This window comes from Maniola hyperantus, chromosome 9 (assembly GCF_902806685.2).
Source record: "Maniola hyperantus chromosome 9, iAphHyp1.2, whole genome shotgun sequence".
In the NCBI taxonomy this organism is placed as follows: Eukaryota; Metazoa; Arthropoda; class Insecta; order Lepidoptera; family Nymphalidae; genus Maniola; species Maniola hyperantus.
The window spans coordinates 9,983,331-10,001,187 of record NC_048544.1 but is presented as its reverse complement, the minus strand read 5'-3'; the positions used below and the strand labels follow the sequence as shown (position 1 = coordinate 10,001,187).

General features: G+C 36.2%; 1 protein-coding gene across 2 annotated transcripts; it reads right to left on the bottom strand.

Moving 5' to 3' along the window:
• Positions 1 to 641: 641 nt before the first annotated feature.
• Positions 642 to 12,254, bottom strand: LOC117985568 (protein ABHD18). 2 transcript variants are annotated; one of them, XM_034972324.2, is made up of 10 exons: positions 12,061 to 12,254; positions 11,864 to 11,948; positions 11,252 to 11,434; positions 7,756 to 7,868; positions 6,370 to 6,508; positions 5,937 to 6,026; positions 4,506 to 5,025; positions 3,623 to 4,111; positions 3,032 to 3,167; positions 642 to 2,092 (listed from the first exon to the last, which is right to left on the bottom strand). In XM_034972324.2, exons 1-10 carry the CDS (start codon positions 12,150 to 12,152, stop codon positions 2,026 to 2,028), a joined length of 1,914 nt encoding a protein of 637 aa, XP_034828215.1. In that variant the 5' UTR covers positions 12,153 to 12,254; the 3' UTR covers positions 642 to 2,025. The 2 variants fall into 2 exon arrangements, with proteins under 2 accessions (XP_034828215.1, XP_034828217.2); XM_034972326.2 differs by lacking the exon at positions 642 to 2,092 and having other exon boundaries at positions 3,004 to 3,167; positions 4,770 to 5,025.
• Positions 12,255 to 17,857: the final 5,603 nt, after the last annotated feature.

The following is a 17,857-nucleotide window of genomic DNA, read 5'->3' as shown; positions in this document are numbered from 1 at the left end:
TCAGCGCAGACGGAGCGCGTAAAACTAAAACGCCCATTACATAATAAGTACTTTAGCAACTTGATTATAAATCAATATCCTTCTTATCCAATTCAAACAGAAATGCTACCTGCTACCTATCTTCCATTTCACTAGGTACCTATACATATTTTAACAGTAGGTGTACTATTCTGAGCCGTAATAATTTTTAATTCTGAGTCGTAATAATTTTTAACCGACATCCAAAACGGCGGAGGTCCCTCGGGTATGATAAATTATATCGAGATATGACAAGATCGCTTTTCAGTAAGGAATACTCTAGTACTAGGTATACTCTCTTGCTTTCCAGCGTCGGTATTATCTGTCAGAAAAGTGCTGGAGTAGAACTTCGTCTACTCATTGATATTAAATTAACAATAATTATAGAGCGCGCAAAACATTTAGTCCAATTTGAAGTTGCAATATGGAGGTTTGCGCAGAAATACACAAGTCTAGCTAAGATCTATTTTTGCATAATGCGCCAGATAGGTGTACGCCTCGTGTTCAGACTTCGGACTGGATTTTATTATTTTGCGTGCACTATAATACCTATCAAGTTCTGTGGTGAACACGGTTGCATAAGGACCTGGGTTCAAATTCCATAGACAATAAAATTTCAGTAGTCCTTGGAAAAAAAATATATTTTATTTACAAAAATATTTATTTACAATCTCAATAGAGACATCTTACAATATACACTTTGAAAAATATTAACAATAAATAACATCTAGAAGTGCTTCACTAAATTACCCTCTAAACTAAACACGTTCAAAATATTAATAGGTAAATTATATTTTGTACTTGTGGTAAACGTAAATGATTAATCATATTAAAAACGAATTAAAATTTTGTTATCGATTTCTGTACTTTATAAAAAGCATTATGGCATTTAATAATAGACTAGAAAACTAAAATTTAACAATTGGTAAAAGGTACAACCGCACTAAACATCGAAGCTATACTTACTATATTAGGAAAGTTTAGGAAAGCTCTATACTACGAGTACATAAAGTATATTCGTTTAAAATTTTCGTAATTTATTATGGATAAGTATAGACAATGTACATGTTTGTAGTTTCTGAAAGTTAAAATATTTTAATGGCGATTTAAAACTGTCTATAATGTCTAATCTAAATCCTGTACCGAGGAAATATTGATGGTATTGAATCGCAATGTATCCGGATGCTCTTGAAATCCGATACCAGAATCGCGATACGGTATTGATAATGTTGCCTCCATTGAGCAGATTTAAATTGCCTTAGAAAAGCCTTTACTTATTCACAAAGTTGATGTAAAAGAAATCTTTTTATTTAGGCCTTAAAAATCGGTCAACTACTTAGTTTAGTGGCTCTGTTACAGATGCATATTTAAATTGAAAAGAAACGCAAGTTCGAATCCTGCCGATTCCGCAATTTTTGATATGTATTTAAAGTTATTTAGAAATTTCCTTGAAGTTGAAAAATTATAAATTGAAAAGAATTATAACAATAGATTAATAATTATACATATTTAAATAAGAAAATGTTAAACTAGGTACGTTTCAACAAGCACCATCGATTTTATATTATTGCACACGTTTTCAAAAGTTTCTATCTCATTCATTTTCCAAATATTGGATAAAAAGTTACACCCTTAAACGGGATTTTTATATAATTACAAGATACCTAAACATATAAATTTCACAGCACACTGAGCAAAAGATTCAACGTGATATTTTTTCAGCCGTTAAACTTTGAAATCAATAGATAAGATAATAAAATATTATTAGGAGAAAATAAACGACACCAAAACATCAAAAGATGCATATTAATATTAAGAATAGAACGTATTTGAGACCATTTTTAAGGAATATTAGTACATTTTATTACAACAGTTAATATTTACGTAGATAAAAGGGGCAAGTTTAACTTCGTAATAAATACCTACATAAATGATTTATGTAAAAAGCTCAGTTTTATAGTTAGCTACATTGTTATTTATTGGTACACGTTAATTTAAGCACCATCGTCAAACAACGTGTTTCCCATCTTTCCATTTCTTCTTAGATCTTTCGAAGCCTTCCTTTATACACGATCTGTAAGAAAAACAAACAGTTTTAGTCGATATTTTCTTTGCAGTGCACCATTAAATTTATGGCATTTGAAGTCAGCTTTTTGAAATCTGATGAGGATATGTAAAGCTACGCTTTCAAATTGAAGCAGCGCCTGCGCATTTTTGAGTCGGTTTTGGGACACCCCCGCCTAAATTAAATCTAGCCACACGCAAGTTGACAAAGCGAGTGTGCATATGCATTGCTTATCAGTAATCATCAGTATTATCACATGTCTTCATTTATTGCTAGCGTTCTGGTTACACCCGGTATAACGTACCGGGGATTTGCACACATCACTGTCAGTGCCGGTGATAGTACAAACCTGAAGAGCGACTGATGCAGGAGGTACGCAGACACGTGCCCCGCGTCCACGTAGCGCACCAGATCTCCTCCAACGTGCCGACGTCGTCGCGCGGCACGTATGCGTCGTGTTTCGCGCACACCGCTGTTAAAAGGCCAGATAAAAAGCGCTCCGCTGTTGAGGCAGTGTTACAGTACTGACCTGAAGAGCGACTGATGCAGGAGGTACGCGGACACGTGCCCCGCGTCCACGTAGCGCACCTCGGCGCCGGGCCAGATCTCCTCCAACGTGCCGACGTCGTCGCGCGGCACGTATGCGTCGTGTTTCGCGCACACCGCTGTTAAAAGGCCAGATAAAAAGCGCTCCGCTGTTGAGGCAGTGTTACAGTACTGACCTGAAGAGCGACTGATGCAGGAGGTACGCGGACACGTGCCCCGCGTCCACGTAGCGCACCTCGGCGTCGGGCCAGATCTCCTCCAACGTGCCGACGTCGTCGGGCCAGATCTCCTCCAACGTGCCGACGTCGTCGCGCGGCACGTATGCGTCGTGTTTCACGCACACCGCTGTTAAAAGGCCAGATAAAAAGCGCTCCGCTGTTGAGGCAGTGTTACAGTACTGACCTGAAGAGCGACTGATGCAGGAGGTACGCGGACACGTGCCCCGCGTCCACGTAACGCACCTCGGCGCCGGGCCAGATCTCCTCCAACGTGCCGACGTCGTCGCGCGGCACGTATGCATCGTGTTTCGCGCACACCGCTGTTAAAAGGCCAGATAAAAAGTTTTAATTTGAAGGAAGAATTATGGCTTTCCAGAAGGCATGGTTGTCGTGGAGCGGGAAGCCTATCTTGTATAAAAATGGGCCGTCTTCACTTTACGCATCTGAACTCTGAACACGTATATAGTACAAGGTCGAGATAGCAGTCGAGGAGGGAACGCCCCGCATACCCGCACTAAACCGTTGCGGGCGAGCGCAGGTGACGTTATTCATTACGGCATTATTCTGAAGCTAGGATTATATTAATTATTTACATAGTTATTTTTAAGTTTTTATGTATCAAATCAAGTCATAAAATACTAAAATACATTTAAAAAGTTTGAAAAGTTTGCTTTTTAGTAACACTGATAAAGGTGATAGAACATTTCATTTAGCGCTGTGCAGTTAAAATAAGTTGTCAATGATAAAGAACCAAATGAAAACGTTAAGTACCCACCTATTATGAGAGACGTATCGAACGGAATGGAAAAGTTGCTCAAGTGCGTGCACTCGTCCATAATCCCACGCATGAACTGCAGTGCCTCTCTGTCCCTCCAATGAATTTTGCTTATATCTATCTTCTTCCCGCTCGGTTTCATAAATGGCAGATTAATCCACAGATCAGAAGTAAAATCTGATACGTTCCATGATTTTTTCTCTTTATTTTCATCTTTTGTTTCTTTAACAGCTGGTAAATTTGGCTTATCATTATCACAGGTCGATTTTGATTCAAGTTTTGCTGTTCTGTCCTCTAAGATATTTGTCTTAGAATTTTCATCTTGAGCTACTAAAGTACTAGTTTTATTTTCCTTACTGTCTTGTGACATAGGAGTTATTTTCGACATAGTGCTATTATTTTCATCCACAGACAAAATTGATTTAGTTTCAGTAGGTTCACTGAGTACTGATATTTTTAATTTTTGTAACAAAGTCTCCCTCTCTACATCTGTTAAAAGAGAGATTCTATTATAAACAAGCCTTTTTATATCACTACCGATATTAATATAAATCCGAGTGTGTTTATTGATGTCCTTTAATCACGCCGCAGCGAAGCAACGGTTCGACGTGATTTTTTGCATGGATATAGTTAAAGATTTGGAGAGTGACATTACTAGGTTATCCCGGTAAATCAAAAAGAGTTCCACGGGATTATTAAAAACCTAAATCCACGCGGACGAAGTCGCAGGCATTAGCTACTAAATTATATTATTATTAATCATTATATTACTATTATTCTTAAGTGCACCATCTTGTCACTACTCCTCCGTGCTACCTACCCTATCGTCTGTTTTGACATGAATCAATCCATACCTATCCGTTATCGGGTAAAAAGAACTTACCGCTGGTAAATTTAAGAAGTAAATTCTTCACATGGCCCTCATTCAATTTATTTATATCTTCTATATCCTGCGCTTCAAGCTCGAAAGTTTTATTGGAAGTTAGCTTATCATATAACACTTGACTAATTTTGCTTTCACTAAGAAGGCTCTTCAATTCATCTTTCAGACTTTTCTCCTGTTCAGTCGACACACTCTTAATATTATCAGGCACTTTTGATTTATAACCTATCACATTCTTGTTAATGTCAAAGACTTGAGCATTACCTTCGGCACTAGACTCTTTACACGTAATATCTAGTTTGTTCTGCGAAGAACATTTCAATGAGTCTACGATTGCATCCTGCGTGATCCGTGTGCTCGGGGCATTTAGATTTTTGGAGTAGGTTCTCGCGAACTTCTTGCCTGCGAGAAACGCTTCGTCGACTATAGTGACCATTTTGGACAATTTTTCTCTATAGACTCCATCTGAAAGATATTGATCTTCTAACAGGTCCCAATTAATAGATTGGGACATCACCCCCTTGAAAAGAACAATAAAAATATACGCACTTCTTAACTTCGAAACTATCGTGACTAGTACTCATAATGGTAATAAGAAAACTACACAAATTAAAGCTTATAATATCATCAGCTAGGCAGTAACTAAAATTTTTCATAAAAATCAGGCAGCACTGTAACCATCAAAAAATGTTGGTAAATTAAAAAATCGTTTATAGTTATAACTCGGTCACGTTGTTACAGTGATAGCACAACAAGCAGTCTAATCTGAAATATGAGCTTGTACTATGCTTACATATTTAGTTTTTGCACGGCATAATAAAGGGTATTTATATACCCTTTGTTAAGGGTATAGGGTATTTATATAACTTACTCTATAACATTAATCGTAATTTGTATGTACACAATTGTACCCATATTTATGCAAAAAATAAGTAGATTGAATTGAACAGGAGGCGTGTGACTGCGCAGTGTATAAAACCAGATCTCAGCGGATTTGTGTATTTAAGCTTATGACCTGCGCAGACTCTCACATAGCAACTTCAGATTGGACTACTTGTTTTGCCTTCACTGTAACATACCCACCCACATCGACATCGATCAATGGCATCAATCGATAGTACAATAAGATTACGTCGATCGATCGAAGATTAGACTGATTATCGAGCCTCGCGTGAGCCAACGCTCCGACGATAGATCGCCGGGATCTATCATCAAACATGGATTAATTTTTTCGATTGGTATCCGACGATCAGTCAAAGCTACTACAGAAATTGATACACGACGATTGGCGTCGGTCGACCGATTGAAACTTGATTTTGGGTGGTTTTCTTATTAATGAAAGGTACAATTTTCTGTAAAAAAAGACCACTTAGTTCAACAAAGTCTATTTTTTAAATCTTTTTATTAATCTATTAATTTTTTATAGTTTACCTGTAAGAACACGGCTGATGCAGTAGACCACGACAGACACGGGACCAGCACAAGCGGTTTTGGCCAATTAGTAGCTGCTAAGGATGCCATCTGTAAAACAATATTTTTTGGTGTAGTACACAATCGTAGATCTGGCAGAAAATAAATTTTAAATTGGTTCTAATAATGTTTGGAGATTTGTCCCGAGTATTTAAAATTATTTAGAAACCTTGAAGTGGTAAAACAATATCATAAAAATCGGTCAAGTGTGAGTCGAGCACGGTCACGAAATGGTATATACAGTACAAGAATATATAGTAACTTTTTTAATTTTCATGGCGGCCATTTTGAAATTTTTATTATTACAGCAATTGTGATGGCTACAGTGCAGGGATCAACCGAAATGCAGTGCAAAAACCCTAGTGAAACCTAGTGAATAATGACTGATTCATACATGTCCGCCCATAGAGAGTCCGGTGACGCCTAGAGGGCCCAGGCCATTGCGCTCGCACCAGTGGAACAGCACCAGCGACTCCAGGATCAAGCACCCGCCCATCACGAAAATGTCCGACACGTTCTGTAGAGACGACCGGCTGCAGGGCAACGTATTACGCCGCGATTACACTTGCAATTGACAACATTATCGACAGCAAAGGACGATGGCCATTTTTGTATGGAGCCTGGCCTGATAACCGATAAAGTTCTAATCTATGTTAGTTTATTGTTTATAGCCTACAGTTACTGTAACGCAAGTTTATCTCATGACACCACCGGGTATGTACAATCGAGGACACAAAAAGTTTTTTTGTGACGATTTTCTTGTGAAAATTCAATCAACAATGGAGAAATTTATGCTGTGCTGCATTTGTGGTCAGCTTAACACTTGGGTAATTAACCTTAGAGTAATACCCAAGCAGAACCTTTACAGTGCGGAGCGAGCCGAAACCGAGTTTGATGTACAATATGACGCATAGCTTTAACGACTTGAGCTACGAGAGTCACCACTAACTTCCCAACGAATGAAATGAGATGATTTTCTTGACATTTGAAAATCCTAATAACTTTTATAGTCCGAGCCGAGAGTCGAACCTGAACTTGATGGGAACGCGTGATACGTGGCCGAATAAGCTAGACACTAGACCCACGAGGCAGTCAGGAACAGTGCGTAGTAAGATTGATGTTAATGTACATAATACGCACCTTAGATATTGATAAATGATATAATCATGGAAAATACCGAATATAATAAAAATAGCCTACAAGTCAACAGATAATGGTGTTAACCTTGTTTACAGAATAAACTAAAACACATTGATTAGAGTGTGTATGTGAGAGGATGCGCGAACCCACCAATAGGGCCAGCACAAACAGTGGAGTCGAATATTTTTGATAACTACAAAAGACGGACGGATAGACAGACAGGAGTTCCTTGTTTAAACTACAGAACCCTCAAAAACATGGAGGACGCGCAACACCACTGTTGTGACAAAGTACCCATATAAAGCTTAGTTGAGTTATCAAGAAAGACGCCGCACCTTAGGATAATACCATAATGCACTACTAATTTTTTGATATTATAATATTCACTGTTTATGTACATAATAATATTATCTAATGTTTTTACAATTATTATATGTATTGAAACAATTATTGAATTAGATTTAATTTAATTTATTTTAGTTTTAATTTAGATTTAAATTTATTTTATAGGATTGTTAATTATTATCATACCTATTTGTTTAAATAAACAGACATATGTATATTCGTTGAATGATACTAAGTATAATAATAAAGTATCTAATTCTTAAAAAAAATTGAATATTTATAAAAATAAACTTACATCTGATCAGTAGGTTTACGAACCCCATAAAAGGGGTTCTCAAGGATAATCCCACCAATACTGGCTTCTTTTAATAGGGGTTTTACCATTAAGTTTCTTCTTCGCCAAAAAAACTGAAATAAAAAACCTAAACTTTTAAGTTATTAGATAAATCATAATATTTACACATAACTTTTTTTGGGATTTATTACAAATTGAATTAAGTTTTTTAGGGCTCCGTACCTCAAAAGGAAAAAGGAACCCTTATAGGATCGCTTTATTGTCTGTCTGTCCGTCGTGTCTGTCAAGAAAACCTATTGGTATTTCCCGTTAACCTAGAATCATGAAATTTGGTTTTATAGCACAAGTAAAGGAATAAGTCCGAAAACCGTGAATTTGTGGTTACATCACTAAAAAAAATTAAAATGTGTTCATGAAACAATAATTAGTATATGTATTTTCAATTTTCAAAGTAAGATAACTATACTACGTGGGGTATCATATGCAAGGGCTTTTACCTGTACATTCTAAAACAGATTTTTTAAATGCATAATAGTTTTTGATTTATCGTACTAAATGTCGGAAAAATACGACTGTAGTACGGAACCCTCGGTGCGCGAGTCTGACTCGCACTTGGCTAGTTTTTTAAATTATGCGTTCAAGGTGGTCCCTTAAGAGTTAAAGAAAATCTTAGGAGATTCATGGAAATCATGGATATTCGCGGTATGCTTACAGCAATGTCAAATTGCATACTGAGTCACACAAGTCATTAATTTACCAAATCATAGATAATTTTAATAATAGATGGAGAATGCAAATCCTCATTTAATTATAGCTTACAAATCTATTTTTCAATCATTAATATTATTTTACTCAGTAGGTAGGTTAAAAAGGTAAGTTAATACTGCATAGTATAGTTAATACATGGAGCATTCTCATTTTCGAAGTCGGGTAAATAATAGAATGCATTTGATGCGTGCAAATCACCTGTAGTGTATACTTGCTTCAAATCAAAGTCGTTACAGTTAATAAATAGACCTACTGTTGGCAAAGATCATGCACCATCTTGTACTATAATTAGATGCATGTATGATAAACAATTTGTGTATTTATGCTAGACTGTGCCGTCGGGCCCGAGCCGTGCCGCGTCCGAGGCACCAGACTGTGAATTTGTATGAGGTCACATCAGACCGTGCCATGTCAGACCCATCCGAGCCTCGTCCGTGTTATGTTTCCTCATACAAAATTAAAATCCGTGGATAGTCCGCGCGTCGGACGTGCCTCAGACGTGGCACAGCTAGGACCCGGCACGATCCTCCACACACGATAAGTCGTCCCTTAGTTTTTTACGTAAATTCCACCTCTTTGACAGCTTTATTTTTGCATTTTAAAGCCCTAAAGAGAACGGGAGTGTTATTAACAACCGACGCAGAGTGGTGTTATAAGTTTGACGTGTGTATCTCTGTGGCACTGTAGCGCTCAAATGGATGGACCGATTTGAATGCGGTTCCTTTTATTCGAAATCCTGTTTGATCGAGATTTTTCTTAGCTACTTTCATGAAAATCTGTTCAACCGTTTCAGGGTTATTATTATCCTGTTTTCTCAGCCGATCGAATAAAAAAACCTACGAATCTCATTCATCCAATTGATATTTATATTACAATCGCGCCTTTTGCATATAATTGGTTTTAGTTTCCTTGTGTCGTTTTCTTGTTTTTCTTTGTGTGCAATGAAGACTTTCTATCTATCAACAATGCAATTTTATCATAACCTTGACCTGTCGATGGTGATTTAAATTTTTATTTTACACTTGTATTAAATTCATCAAGCATTCACAGTTTTGCGACTTGAACGGAAGGAAACACGTTAGGTATTGCGAAGTCCGAGCACGGAACATTTGAAAGGCGAATCTCATATTATTAATATCTTATCTAAAAATATATAAAAGGAAAAGGTGACTGACTGACTGACTGACTGACTGACTGACTGACTGACTGACTGACTGACTGACTGACTGACTGACTGACTGACTGACTGATCTATCAACGCACAGCTCAAACTACTGGACGGATCGGGCTGAAATTTGGCATGCAGGTAGCTATAATAACGTAGGCATCCGCTAAGAAAGGATTTTTGAAAATTCAACCCCTAAGGGGGTGAAATAGGGGTTTGAAATTTGTGTAGTCCACGCGAACGAAGTCGCGGGAATAAGCTAGTCTCTATAAATACGTTATTCTGACTAAATACACTTGCATGTTAAATGAAAGAATGTGTGTGTATACAAACATTTATACATGCACATAATTAGATGTTTAGTAATAGAGTAATTGCGCCAGATGCCTATGCATGCCTTTAGCCAAGAGCTGTGTGATTTATGCAATATTTATACAAATGTGTCTATACTATACCTACTATTATTTAGATGGGAATCTTTTATTTTGCCAGCCTTTCTAAAGGCGTAAATGATCTACACTGATATTATAAAGAGGAAAGATTTGTATTTTTTGTTTGTACCAAAAACATTTACAGTAAAGAGAAAAAGAGAGCAAAAGTGGACAGGGAAGCACTTATCTCAATGAGAGACCTCTACCAGGGACCCTTGGCAGTTTTGTATGTTTGTAACTAATATCCTAAAACACAGGTGTATACCTAGCTTAGGGACAGTCGATTTTTCTGTATACCTACCTACTTAACAAATTGGTTTTGTTATTATGTATTTTATGTATTAGTTCTCGTAAGTAAGTATGTTTAAGTGTACCTATGTTTGATCAATAAATAAATATATATTATTATTAAAAAAAAAATTAAACTCAAAAATTACTGGATCAATTTCAAAAATCCTTTCACCATTAGAAAGCTTAAATTAAATTATTTATTCAACCAAGAAAATGTTGCGCAGTACAAACACTCCTTAAATCTAGTGCACAGAAAAGGTAGAACACAATAATTGTTGAAATATTTGAATGGAGTGGAGTATTATATCAGCATCCATATTCAGTACTAGGAAAGCCTGTGTTACGGGCACTGCAGCCTTCCCTCAGCCAGTTTGTTTGAATCATGGTGGCTTTGGGAGATAACAGGTAATAAAGGAGTAAAAAATCTTACTTCAAAAAATCTTACGATCGTATAAAGTCTAATTTCTTTATATTTTCTTCAGAGTAGTATTACATCAAATCATATATACGTAAATCATGTCATGCATTGCCAGACAATTACTGTCGTGGGAACCCACGCCAGACACCCTTAAATGTTAATAATTAATAAACTTTTAAGGTCTGGCGAACCTATCAATTTAGTTTGGTTCAAAGACTGTATAACAGAATTAGTCACAAAATTTCTTGTAGTTTGGTTATTTGTTTATTACTGTAGTTTGTTATTGAATTCAGGTTTTTTCATTTGAAAATAACATACTGATATAAACTGTAACTAAACACAATCTAAATATACATGTACTCCATCAATCTAAATAAAAAGCTGTATTATATCAAGCGTAGTTATAGAATTTGTAATACTTACATGATCTCCAGTTCCTGCAAGATGTAGACATACTGGTTTGCAGCCAGGGTCGGGCCAGTGCACAGGTAATAATACTTGAAAGTGAGCTTTCTGGGCTATCTCTGGTACTATTCCTGGCAGATGTTTTTCCAAAGGTGAGAGAAAATAACCCTCTATCAATTTGCAGTCTGCTAAATTCTGTTCCTGTTAAGCATTAGAGGAAAATAGTGAAAACTGCAATACTCAGACAAGTTAACCCCTATAAAGAATAAATAAATAAATTTCAGGCTCTATAGTGGTCGGTGGGTAGTTTTATTTAAAAAAAAAGTTATAAAAAGAAATTTAACATCTCACTACAAAATCAATAAATAGCTATTTTAAGTTTTTTTTGGAAATATGAGGTGAAATTTATTTAAGTTTATAAATAATTTTCTTTTACATATATGTAAATTTCTGTTGATATAGCATTTTGCTACAAAATAAGTAGGTACTATGTAACTGAGATCTTGTAAGATCAGATGCATTGATCTTGTTGATAATGCAGAAAACCAGTTTAGTACGGCCAGCAAGCATTTTATGAGAACTTATAAATTATCTAACAAGTATTAGGGATAAAGTTGAAGTTATTCTTACCTTGGTAATTGTTACTGGGTAATCCCTTTCAACTAATTTAAAACATTTATCCCGGTTTGACACTATCTTCTTGAATTCAAATAACCTAAAAGTAAGGTTATTATATGTGTATATTTATTAGGATATAAATTACATCGAAGTTTATTTTTGTATAAAGTGGCAAGAAAATGGTAAAGTATCTGGTTAAACATCTTTACCTTCGTAAATTTTCAGGCTTACCCCAACCTTTCGTGAAAAATTTCGTGAGAACTATACTACGATAAACGGCATCTAATTTACTAGTTGACATTTTTCAAAGGGTGGTCGGTTGCAAATTAGTTTTCTTATTTTAAGAATACTCAGTTTTTGCGCCGTTCATTATTCGTCACTGTAATATTTTTAAAGAAATAAAATAACATAAAACAAAGAGTATAATGTATGTGATCGTGATGTGATCTCAGAATACCCGTATATTCAATGTACTCTGTGCCAGTGTTTCCATATGTAAATCGAGAATTACCGTGTTCAAGGGTTAAAATTACGGTGTTTCTAGATTAAATTACGGTGGATTAGCTAAGAGAATACCGTGTAAATTACCGTGTCATTTTTAAAAGAAAAAACGTCACGAATTTGCTTTTTAATCAACTATTAATATTATTCTGAATCTGACTCTCCTAGCATAGCAATATCTTTTTCATATACGGATTTATTCATATTAATATTTTGTTAAATCTCATAAGTTTTACATTTTACTCCTTCCTAATTGCTTGAATAAGGACGAAAATAGATTGCTGAGATTTGATGCTTAAACCGAGAGCAAGAGAAATGTTGCTATTACGAAATATGCTTAGGTGACTGAGATTCGTACTCGTATTACGCAGTATATTATGAATTTTTAACGTGATTTTGTATTACGGTGACACGGTCAAGGTAATGACCATATTACCTTGACGGTAGATTAGGGCTGAATTACGGTGGATCTACGGTAATTACCGTGTACATGGAAACACTGCTCTGTGCTCAGAAGCACCGACCAGAAATCTCAGAAGTCAGACTTTTTTTTTATATACCAGTCATAGCAGTCCTTTAAGCATAGATTGTGGCTAATTCCATTGTACACAATCTCTAAACTAAACTAAAATGGCACGTCTAAATCTATTGCTATCCCTTTCATAATGTTGCTTGCGGAAAAGGATAGCATTAGATTTAGACCTGTTAATTTAGTTTAGTTTAGAGATTGTGTACTAGAGAATCGGCCCCATTATCTACTATAGGTATCTATTTTTTTTTTTTTTTTTTTTAAATTTAATCTACTATATCTAGCCTTTAAGCTATGCTTTAAGGCCTCTCAGACTTATCACCATAGATTATCTACTATATACTACACTAGCGGCACGCTATGATGGCCGGTTTGACACATTACAATAGTGATGTGGAATGTCAATTTATTCTCGAACAAAAAACAATTAAGTTTTGTTTTTGTACCTGATTAAATAGGTTTAATAAAACAAAAATGTATATGTTTATTTAATTTATTTGAACGAACTGAATATTTGAACGAAAATGAATATACATACTTTATATGCACACAAGAAACATATGAATACAAAAGATACCGAAAAGGTGCCACAAAAGGCCATAATTAATCAGATTCGTCCATACTACTATTTTCACTGTCGTCACTGCTATCATCACATACATTAATAATTATATGTTCGTTTTCTATAATATTATCTATTTTCACATCTCTTTCATAATCTTCCCTTATTAATTTAACAGTTCTATTCACAACCTTTTCCCAGTCTCCTTTAGTCACATGTTCACAAGCTTCTTCTAATAATTTTAGCATTTTTTTTGTGGTAAATGGGGGTTCTGTATTGTGTCTTGCAGCATATCCCTTAATTTGAGCCCACACCAACTCAATCGCATTATACTCACAATGGTAAGGCGGTAACCGTATAACTCTGTGCCCATGTTCTAATGCTATTTCGTCAATGACGTATCGGATCTTGGTTGGTTTGTTTTCTTTTAAAAGACGTACTAATTCCGCTTTTAACATATTCATGTTTGCATCTACGCCATTTTTACGAAGCCATGCGACGATATCAGCTTTCTTTGGGATTGGGCAGGTGGCTTGTCAATTTGCATCGAGTGGTATGGGGCGTTGTCCATAATTATAATAGATGGTTCAGGGAGGCTACACAACATTGAGGTAAACCATTCAGTAAACTTTTCTCCATTCATGTCTTCATGATAGTCTCCAGTGGTTTTTGACGCAAAAGCCATGAGAGAACCTTCGACAAACCCGTTGATGGTTCCGGCGTGACAAATTATAAGTCGCGATCCTTTTCCTACAGGAACTTTGGAAGTAGATGCTGCTGTGTCATCGTTCCAAGAACGGCCTACAGTATGGTTAGCATTAAGCCATGTTTCATCCAAGAACACAACATTTTGCCAATTTTTGATTTCTTTCACTTGCCGTAAAAAAGTATACCTTGCCATCGCTATATCAAATCTTTCCATCAATATTTTGCGTTTGTTACATTTTTTGTATCGAAATCCAATGGTCTTCAAATCTTCGTTAAAGAACTTTCCCCACCGAAGAATAATCCAGCTTCCTTCAGTGAATGCACCAACTTTTTTCTTGTTGGATACTCCTTCTGTAAATAGTAGCCGTAAACATGTCTTCGGATAGCATCGGCATCAAAGCTATCGATGCCTACGACTGGTTTTGCTCGTTTTCTCTTTTTTGGTGTGTGAAGTTTATTTTCTTCTGTGCCAGTCTCGCCATATTTTTTTTTAGTTATCCGTCTAACAGTTCGTTGTCCAATATTAAGCGCATCAGCTACGCGTTCAACCACTGACGTTATAGGTAAAATTGGCCCTCCATTTTGAGCTTCACGATCGAAATAGTTACGAAGGCGTATTAGGAACTCACGTGTCTGACTATTTAGAACAGTTCTCTGCGTACGTTCGGTCATATCGACGAAATCCACAACAAAGGGCTTGAACAGAGTCCAAATTAACGAGCAAGGGTCAACAGTAATGCAGTATCAATATTTGAAATCCAAAGCCAGGTCAAAACTATATCACAATCGCATTGCACTGACAGTTTATACTTTTCGAAGCAACGTCAATTCGAAACTGCTTTGTTTTGCATTGAGCATTGACGCGAGTTTGCCGGAGGTAGTAGTTGTGCTAGCCAGCGATCCTATGTGACGATCGTATTAGATTCCATTTTTAAAAATTTATTGATATTTTTTGCGATTTCAGAGGTTTGTCCACATAGTGAAAATTGTTCATATTCACAAGTACATTCACCCCTTAAATGGTGCAAACTGATTTTTCTACACTTGTATACATTTAAGAAATCAATTTAATAAATAAATTTTGAGTCCTAAACCTAAAACTACATTCGATAAAATTTATGAATCTCTGCACATCACTATCGTCAATAAAGTAATACAATTATTTCCTTCAAAGTCGTTATCAATTAATACGGAACTTCATGAGCGGACAAACGTCAAACCGGCCATCATAGCGTGCCGCTAGTTTAGCTTATCACTTAATATACAGCATAGAGTACAGACCTGAGGTACAGACCAAGAACATATATACAGGAACATAAACTGTCACACATGCCAATATCAGGCAGGCGAAGCTTTTATATAGCAAAATTTTTGTATGAAATGGATGACTGAACTGGACAGCAGCAACCACAGAACAATCCTAATCCTAATTTGGAATGCAGAATGGAGATAGATTATACCCCGGATTAACACATAGGCTACTTTTTATCCCACAAAACCAAAGTTCCCGTGGGATTTGAAAAACGTATATATCCACGCGGACGAAGTCGCGGGCATCAGCTAGTAGCTCATAAATTAGGCTATTCTCTTTGACTATATTATAAAACTAGCTGACCCAGCGAACTTCGTTCCGCCTAACAGTCGATTCAATTTTTTTAATTTTTAAAAAAATATATCAATTCACTATCAGAAATTCTAAAATCCCCACGATTTAGGACTTCAGTACTTTGCAGCATCAGGATTGAGGAGTTAGGATCCGAAGTTCAATGATGTAGCCTATGCTTGGTACCTAAAATAATTTTGCATCATCCGCAGTTCCTGAAACATTATAGTTTAGGAGTGCTGTACCCTACATCATCAGGGTTGAGGAGTTGAGACTTGAAGTCTGAGAATAAAGTTGTTGCTTGGTACCTACAATATGAATTCACTATGAACACTTCCTGAATCTTGATAACTCAGGCGGGCAGTAACCCTGCAGCATCAGGATTAAGGAGTTGAATCCAGAATTTTTTATGTGACCACAACGTAAACTTTTTTTGTTGATTTAAAAAAAAAAATTGCTAATCGGTCCAGAAACCTCGAAAAAATCGATGTAGAAAAAAGAACCACCTCCTTTTTGACAGTCGGTTAAAAACCGATGACCTTGAAATATTTACGGAACAATCTTTAAAATATCCCCTTTCTAACAAAAAAAGAATGAATGAAATCGGACTACGCGTTAATGAATTACAACTCAACTTTAACTTTCGTCCCCTCTCCTACGGGAACCATGCTGAATTTCGGGATAAAAAGTATCCTATATTCTTCCTCATAGTATGACCTCAAATCGTACCAAGTTTCATTGGAATCCATTCAGTAGTTTCAGCGTGATGCGCGGCCGTTATACAGACAGACAGACAGACAGACAGACAGACAGACAGACAGACAGACAAAAATGAAAAAATTACAGTTTTGGGTTCAGTATCGATTATAGAGTGCCCTCGAAAAAAAAATTTCAAAATATCTTCAATGTACAGAATTTGACCTGTTACAGTTTTATTATAAGTATATATATATATATATTGATGATTGATTTACTCTGTGCTCCTAAAATAGGTAGGTAGGTACCACAGTTTTTTCATTTATTTTTTATTCAGATATAAGTTAGCCCTTGACAATCTCACCTGGTGGTAAGTGCCTGCAGATATGCAACTAGCGTGGCCCCTTCAGTCCCTCTCGCTCAAGCAGAGTACCTACTTACTTGTGAAATGTTATTCCTTGTATTTTACGGTCGCTTCGGCTATTGTAGCCTAGTATAAGTCCCGCAAATTGCTATTGCGCTGGAACCATGTCTCATTAGCTCAATGTTAACATCGAAATGACGTCATTTTGACGTCAGCCGAAATAAAAATTGTTCCTGAAAGATAATTTTCTGAATTTTCCCAGTTTTGCACAAATATGAAGTACCTATGTAAATGAGTATTTTTGACCAAAGTTTTTATGGAAAAACATGTGCCTAGATGCATAAATGTTATGCCCACAAAACTCATTACCATAAGCCTTCGATGTATGATTAGTCTACTATTTTCGAAAAAGTAACTAAAATTTGAATTTTCGGTTCACAGAATACATTTACTTACCAAGTTTCAACAGTATAGTTCTTATAGCTTCGGAAAAAAGTGGCTGAGACACACGGACGGACAGACAGACAGACATGACGAATCCATAAGGGTTCCGTTTTTTGCCATTTGGCTACGGAACCCCAAAAAGTAGGTATAACAGATCTACTTGTTTATTAAGCCTATGATTAGGACTATGGTAAGGTCCCATAAACGTCCCATAATCACAAAAAAAAAAAACGCAAACTGAGGGTAGAACCGCACGCTTTGACGATCAATTACGAGCGCGATAACGGGCGCGGCAGTGCGCGCTCGTTCTTATTGTCTCCTCGGTAGGGAGTTTTGTCCTAATCTCCTACAATATAATATAGGTAGATAGGTACATCGGATACATCGATGATATAGATAGATGGTGGTACTTACATCCCGGAGATGTAAGATTATAAATATTTACCTAGGGTAATTTTTATTTCGGAAAATAAAAGAAATCCCACGGGATTATAAAAAAACCTAAATCCGCATCGCAGGCATCATCTAGTAAGTATGTAACTACTAATAATAATTTATGGTAAATTAAAACTACCTGACTATTCATAAGCACTTTTAAA

What these genes read in the sequence shown, in the direction of transcription:
- LOC117985568 (XM_034972324.2), bottom strand. Translation starts at nt 12,152, where the DNA reads ATGTCAACTAGTAAATTAGATGCCGTTTATCGTAGTATAGTTCTCACG. An exon ending in ACCCAGTAACAATTACCAAG is followed by an intron (nt 11,435 to 11,863) that starts GTAAGAATAACT and finishes AATGCTTAACAG; the next exon opens with GAACAGAATTTAGCAGACTG. An exon ending in CATCAGCCGTGTTCTTACAG is followed by an intron (nt 5,026 to 5,936) that starts GTAAACTATAAA and finishes GTTCTTTTCAAG; the next exon opens with GGGGTGATGTCCCAATCTAT.